The following is a 7,408-nucleotide window of genomic DNA, read 5'->3' on the forward strand; positions in this document are numbered from 1 at the left end:
ATTTGATCAATGATGAAATGTGCACCACAACACAAGTTTACTAGATGAGGTTCAAACGACACAATTTTGGAAAGACCAAGATCATCATTCAAAAGGCTATGAATCCGGTTCCGCATCAGTCGTCTCTATATGCATAGAAGCGCGGGCACTTCCCACCATGGTCGCACTTATCTGGAATGCATATCCCTTTGTTGGTACCAAATTACACACCATTATTATCTCTGATTTTGTTGTAACTAGGGTTTATAATATTGTCACATCACTGAATATTTTCTGATGACATATATCTAATGTTCCTTTAATCACTTTGATCACACCGATGGGGGGCAGGATCTAATCATATGCAGCCTCGATTGCCTCTTGTATGGTTGCGCAAACTCTCAATTTGCAAGAGGAAGTAACCACTACTTCTCCTCCTTCGGCTTCGAATCCTTTTCGCAAATGAGGTAACTTACTACCCTGAGCATAGTATATTAGATGCTCTTCTAAAATAGAATCTGGTTCATCAGCTACTAGAGGTAACTCTCCATGAAATGAATACCTTTCATTCAAGAGACGCCATGTTCGGAATGAGAGGATGCCTCTGGTTGCTGTGGATCCTGCAGACAGAAGGAGGTCTCTTTTGAATTTGGCTCGGAAGAGTGTCTTTCCTTCTTCTCTCTGTCATCGCTATGGTCGCCTTCTCAATCTGTGCCCAGGCTGCCTATGCGGCAACATTCGACATCATCCATTTCATCTCCCGCAGGTGAATAATCACAAACAACTTCCTTCAACACGGCTAATTAGTACATCAATGTTTCAGCTACTTTATTTTTAAAAATAACTGCTTGGAAACAACTATATATAATCTTGTATGGTATATTGATTGGAATTGTAATCCACTCATGTAGATCTACTATTGTTCTTACCCTACAGGATCGAAAGATCACTGCGCTTTGATACCATTGTTCAATATCTCTCTTTTAAGTTTCTTACAAACCTAATTCTTTCTTCTTCCTTACCCCATTTTCCATATTTTTCATATGTCCTTAAATGATATTTCTTCCTTATATGTAATTTCCTATTGGTCATGACTCTTCATAATTTAATCAATTATATTTACTTAGTAATTACTTTCATTTAATATATTTATTTATTAACATATGATCTAAATATTAAATATTATATTATATCAAATTATTTGAATTATATTTTTATTATTATTTTATATTTAATTATATTATTATTAACTTTAGTAGGTTGATTATTGATTATTAGATCTTAGTAACTTATTGTTGCTATATCAAAAATATATTATTATTTATTTAAAAATTATGTACCTTAGTATAATTATATTTAGTAATGATGGAGTTATAACATGAGTTACATATAGTTCTTTACTCCAAGAAAAATTAGTATATATTTACTAACAATATCGTTAAAATAATTATATATTCATTGAAATAATTATTATAATTATTTTATTTCATTGAATACTTATATACATTATCATAATTAGGGGACATGACAAAAATATAGAAGATTTTGATGATCATAGAAACCTGGGTGATACATTCAATGACCTATTGTTAATGAGTGAAGGTAGGATAGAGACTCTAACAATCAATGATGAATCAAACACTAGAACTATGAAGGTAATGACCAAGTCAACATCAGAAATTGAGAGCCAAGTTAAACTCAAGTATGTTTAGTTGCAAGTCCCTATATAGTTATTAGACTCTAATCTTGTGTTATTGTAGATCAAATATTAATCAAGACACATGTGGAAATACAATTTGTTGAACTTGTTACTACTCATGTTGTTGTGCCAAGTAAAGATGATAGTCAAGGTGATGAACAAGAAATTATTGTCGAGGAACTTATTTGTCAATCTCTACTAAAGGAAAAATATGGTAGATACAGGGACATAGCGAAATGTTACACATGAAGGAGAATAGAGGGTGAAGGATCAAATTGATTAACTAGAGAAACCTACTACTAGTGAGGAAAGACCACAAGCCTTAGGACCTAAGATTGAGGGAGAAGAAGAGGTAAGACAATAAAGTTCCATAGTTGAAATCAAACCTACTGACTAAAAGGAACAAAGTGGTGAACCTAAGAAGGCCAAAGAACCTAAAGTTGAGACTTGGATACCAAGTCTTGAGCTCCAAACACAAAGCTTGCAAATATCCATGACGAGCTCTAGCACTCCAAGTAAGGAGACTAAGAGAAAGAGAGTCTAGTCCCCTATTTCATTTAAAGGTAAGACTATTACACTTGTTGATGACATAGTTATACCACATTAGGACAAGTCTAGCCTAATTGAAGAAAAAATGAAAAATTTGAGTGAATTGTTTTCTAGGAAGGAAAATCAAAACAAGTTGAGATGAGAGCAACAATAGAAATAAGCACAAAAATAAATGGTACATGACATAAAGGATATTTTTCTTGATTGATTTTTTATTAAAATTTTAGATGAGAGTGTTCTCATTATTCAACAATTGATTAAGATTTTAGAAAGAATAACTAAGTCAAATATTGATGAAAACGAAAATTTGATGCAATGATTAGAAAAGAAATTTCAAAAATGAGTGGTGGAAAAGGCAGTAGCAGATATTGTTGTCAAATACATTGAGTTGTCAATACTTGTGAATAATTTGGAACAAGTTTCAAATAATGTGCATATAATGTGTAGGAAGTTGTGTGATAGCTCGACATACACAAAGGACATAAGAGACATAATGGATAAGTTAGAAACTAATTTTTAATATAGTGCCAATGCACTAAATCTTGATGCCAGTTCTAGTGTTACACATTTATCCAAGGTGATTTTTCAACATGAAAGGCTTATAGAATTGACTATTGAGTATAGAAGAATAAGAGCCAAATTTATTTCAATTCACTCCATGTTGACAACTTATCTTGAAGTTATGCTAATGCATTTGAAGAATACCAAAGAGATGGTCCAAGTAGATCATTATTTGTCATTTGTTGATAGTATGGTGGATTTGGCACCAAAATTGGAAATATAATTTTAGGCCATCAAATTCATCAGGACTAATTGAAATAGTATATTGAGAAACATTTTTCAAATTGAAAAAATCATTTTTGGATAAGTTTGGTTTTATTCATCCACCCCAATAGCTATGATTGACAAAAATAAGGGGGCAATTTATGTACAAGATAAGAGGAATAGATAATGATAACGATCAAGAGGAGTTTTAAAAAAATTGATTTTGAAGTTTTGCATGTATATACCGAGTGCAGAATCAATATGTATAATGCATAACAAGTTAAGGTATAGAATATATTCTAAGGGAGATTACTTGTCTTTCAATATTTTGTAATTTAAATTTTGATCATGACAAAAAAAATTCCACTAATATCAAAGGGAGAGATTGTTGATCCCTAAGTCATGTTGTTTATTAGTGTCAAACACTTAGTCATTCACAAGATAGGGTTATAAAATCATCACTACAAGTGAGTCATCTTATGTAGGATGAGCTAAGTATTGAGGACTTATGTAGGACAAGCTAAGTATTGAAGAAGCCTCACTTTATTGTTGTAGTACTGAAGATTTTGTGGGTGTCATCCCCACCATATTTTTACCTTCACCTTTGAGGCTTCCTATGTTACCAAATATGTGTGTTAGTGTATTATGTGTTTATATGTTTTCATTCATGCAATTAGAAGGTAGATCTGATATTATGTTGATGTGAATGATTACATTGATATAAGGTTCATATTCAAATGAGGATTTATGTGAAGATATCAAATATGTTTCGTGTTTGAAGTAGAAGAAGTTTTATAGAACTTGATATCAAATATATTTTATATTTTTTGTTATAATTTAACATTTTATTATCATTTTATTTTACCTTTGAAGCCATATTTCTTAATCTTTCAAATCCAATATGTAAAAGAGTAAATAATTCTTATAAAAATAATCCTCTAGAAATTTAAATTGGAATCCTTTTTTATAGTCTAAACCAAAAAAATATTGAATTTAAGACTTAATTTATTATCTAAGATCATCATATGTACTTTGGAAATATAGATTTCTTATATTTTCTCCACAAATTGTAAAGCATATTCTTATTTGTTGGGATTTAAGGTTCAAACTAGAATGAGCAAAAAATATGTGAAGTTTTACTCATTAAAATATGGAAAGAATTTAATGTCATAAGTTGGTAAAAATATATATATATTAAAACTCATTGAATCAACTTTTTATATCTAAAAAATATAATTTTATAAATATGAATGTTGTTATAAAAATATAATATTCAAACATCACAAAAAATTTGTTCATAACTATTTGAATAGCTAAATGCTCGATGGTGCTCATTTCGATTGTTATTTATTAATCAATATTAAATTATCTACTTTAATTTAATATTCTAATTTATTTCTCTATACTAAAATGTTTACAACATTGTGGACAATATAATTCACCCACTTAAATGTGCATATAAATAATACATTTAGTTCTTATTAAAAAAATTATTAAAGTTTTAATGAATTGAATTTATAATTTTGGTAATAGACATCTTTGGGTATTATTTTTTTTCTTTAAGTAAACATAGGTGTTAATTCTTGGACACAATTTTTTATATATTTATATACATCTCCACTTTTTTTGCTAATTTCTATTTTGAACAATGATGGCCCTACTTCATATATCTTGACTTTAATCTCCAAATTCCCTTTCTTGAATTCTTTTTTTTCCCTTATATTCATCCCAAAATGTGTCTTTTTGGTTGTAAATTTCCACTCCTTCCCAATCTTCTCAAGATTCTTAACAATAATAATTATAGGTTCATTTGATATGAAACTAAATTTTGAACCTTCTATTTCTTCCTCATTGAGAGTAATCAAAGATGAAAGATCTAATCTTGAATGGATTATCTTGAATGCATTAAGAGATTTTTGCATCATCTTTCCATTAAAACATTCAATGGAATTTTTTTGGCTCTAGAAGTAATAAAAATTTAGTATTGAAAGAATCAAGCACATATGATTATTTTGATTTTTCATTCATCTCATTACATATCTAATGCTAAATTTATCTTCTCCATTAGATGCATTTGTAAAAAAATAAAATTAACCTACATTTATAAGAATATAAAGAATAAATTTAACTTTATATGCATATAATTGATTAAAGAAAAACAATAATAGATATCAACAAGAATTTTTAATGTATTTAAGGTGAATAGTAGCTTAGATCTCTACTGCTTTATTACTATCATGTATAGGTTGTGTGATAGTAGAATGTTTGACTCTTAGTAGAATATTTAACTCTTGTAGTTTCCTATTTTTAATATTAAAAATAGATGGCTAGTGTGTTGACTATGGTTATGGCTTGTAAGCTTTCAATTAGATGATAGTTATTTTATTAGTTTGTTAATGTGCTTGTTGGATGAGTGGCCCATTTTTGAATACTTATTAATATCAAAAAGAAAAAGTTCATTCAAATATTAAAAATTTCACATCTAATTCACATATAAATAAATTCAAGTCTTAAGAGGAAGATTTGTTTGCAAATTTAAATAATGCCTTTTTATTTTTAAATTTGTAATTTCCATGTAAGGAAGGCTATATTTATTATTATTATTAAATTTTTTTAACTTAATACTTATTAAACATTATAAAATTTGATTTTTTTATTATTATTTTTAAATTATTTTTTATTTTAAAAACAATTGAACTTAATACTTATCAAATATTGTAAAATTTGATTTGTTTAGGCAGCTATAAACTATGGCACTCTCTATCTATTAAATACTCAAAATAATTTTTATCTACCATTCACATGTCAACATTTCTGCACAAGATTATGTTTGAACCAACTCCTCTTGAGACCACTAAATGTGAAAACTCGAGAGCATTAAAGTTGAAAACCAAAATTTACCTTTCTTGGAGTTTATAGCTTGAAAGCCCTTGGCAAACCACGAACGCTTCCTAATCTGTTTTGTACTAAACCGTGTCTTAGGGTTTGGATCCAAAACCTTGGCGAGCAGCTGTTGCACCCCATCAGACAGAAGCCACGGCATATCAAATTTCAATTCCATCTTCGGAGAAGCAAAGTACTTGAAGAACCCATTTGTCTTGTTCCCAAAAGGATAACGCCCCTCGAAAAACAGATACAAAATAACGCCACACATCCAAACATCAGCTTTGGCACCGTCATAGCCGAAAAAAGAGGTAGAAACCTCGGGAGCTATATATGGCCGCGTCCAACACCATCCATGCAACTTTCTGCCCTCCTTCTTCAGCGTACTCAGCCCAAAATCAGCCACCTTCAGGTTCCCGTCTCCGTCAACTAACAGGTTCGCCAGCTTGAGATACCTGTGGAAAACTCCGCGGCTATGACAGAAATCAACTGCACTGATCAATTGTTGGAAGTACTTTTTGGCCTCCTCTTCTCTGAAACTTCCCACGGCTTCGATTTTTACGAAGAAATCTCCGCCGCTTACGTATTCCATGACTAAGAATATTTTGGTTTTGGTGGCCATGACTTCGTATAATTGCACAATGTTTAGGTGGCGCAAGGATCTCATGTTGGTGATTTCTTTCTCTATTTGGCGGAGATCAGGGGTGAGAAGTTTCGATTTGTCAAGAAGCTTAATGGCAACTGTGTCCCCTGTTTTTGTATGTACTGCGCGGTATACTTTCCCCCTGCCTTTGCTGATCAGTTGCTCATCAGAATTTGACCTCGTTCCATGTCTTCTTTAGTTTTGACTCAGCTATTATATCCTTGTAATTGTCTATTGGAAATTCAGCGGTTTTTGTCATGGAATTGTCTAATTGAGATTCAGCTCTTTATATCAAATTTCGTGGTCTCAATCCCGCTGCTTTGTCCCGGCATCTCGGGAGGCATCTCAAGATGTGCGGATATGGGACATTACCTAATTTGGATGTGAACATGCTTTATTCACGATTTCAAAAACCCTACTTTCAATGTTTTTGTATGAGTGAGTTAGCGTGCTATATAGAAGATAGACATGATTTTAAAAATATATTATTATAATAAAGAATGAAGTAGAGTACTAACCAAAAAAAATCAAACATTTAATACAACAATTCATTGAGTACTAAAGTACAGCACTCAAGTTTTAGAGCTCTCCAATTTTATTGCACTTGGTCAATTTGCAAGGACTGTGATGGTTTCCTATCTTTCGATTTGGGTCTCCTGGTTTACCTTGGATCTGCTCCTCCTAGTGCTTAACTCAAAACAAGGGGTCTAGAGGCGAGGTGGATCCCAACATGTCTTGTTTGAGGGTGTCAATAAACGGAATTGAATCTAGGCACACTAACTCAAATGGTGATTCCCTGATGGATGATTTGGCTTTTCTATGAGGGTCCCAGAGAAGTCTCCTTGCATTGTGCATTTTAAGGATGACTCAACTGGAGCTTGTTTAGAGTG

At 31.3% G+C, this 7,408-nt stretch overlaps 1 protein-coding gene across 1 annotated transcript; it reads right to left on the reverse strand.

Moving 5' to 3' along the window:
* Positions 1 to 333: 333 nt before the first annotated feature.
* Positions 334 to 6,497, reverse strand: LOC149565914 (CBL-interacting serine/threonine-protein kinase 15-like). The gene is made up of 2 exons (XM_089816408.1): positions 5,894 to 6,497; positions 334 to 599 (listed from the first exon to the last, which is right to left on the reverse strand). Exons 1-2 carry the CDS (start codon positions 6,495 to 6,497, stop codon positions 334 to 336), a joined length of 870 nt encoding a protein of 289 aa, XP_089672534.1.
* Between the last annotated feature and the right edge of the window lie 911 nt (positions 6,498 to 7,408).

Source organism: Cupressus sempervirens, chromosome 3, assembly GCF_028749045.1.
Source record: "Cupressus sempervirens isolate cs-2001-9-10 chromosome 3, ASM2874904v1, whole genome shotgun sequence".
Lineage (NCBI taxonomy): Eukaryota > Viridiplantae > Streptophyta > Pinopsida > Cupressales > Cupressaceae > Cupressus > Cupressus sempervirens.

Excerpts from the sequence above, each read along its gene's own strand:
- LOC149565914 (XM_089816408.1), bottom strand. The coding sequence starts at position 6,497 with ATGGCCACCAAAACCAAAATATTCTTAGTCATGGAATACGTAAGCGGC. Across the intron at positions 600-5,893 it reads AGCTATAAACTCCAAGAAAG|GATCCACAGCAACCAGAGGC; the intron begins GTAAATTTTGGT and ends TTCTGTCTGCAG.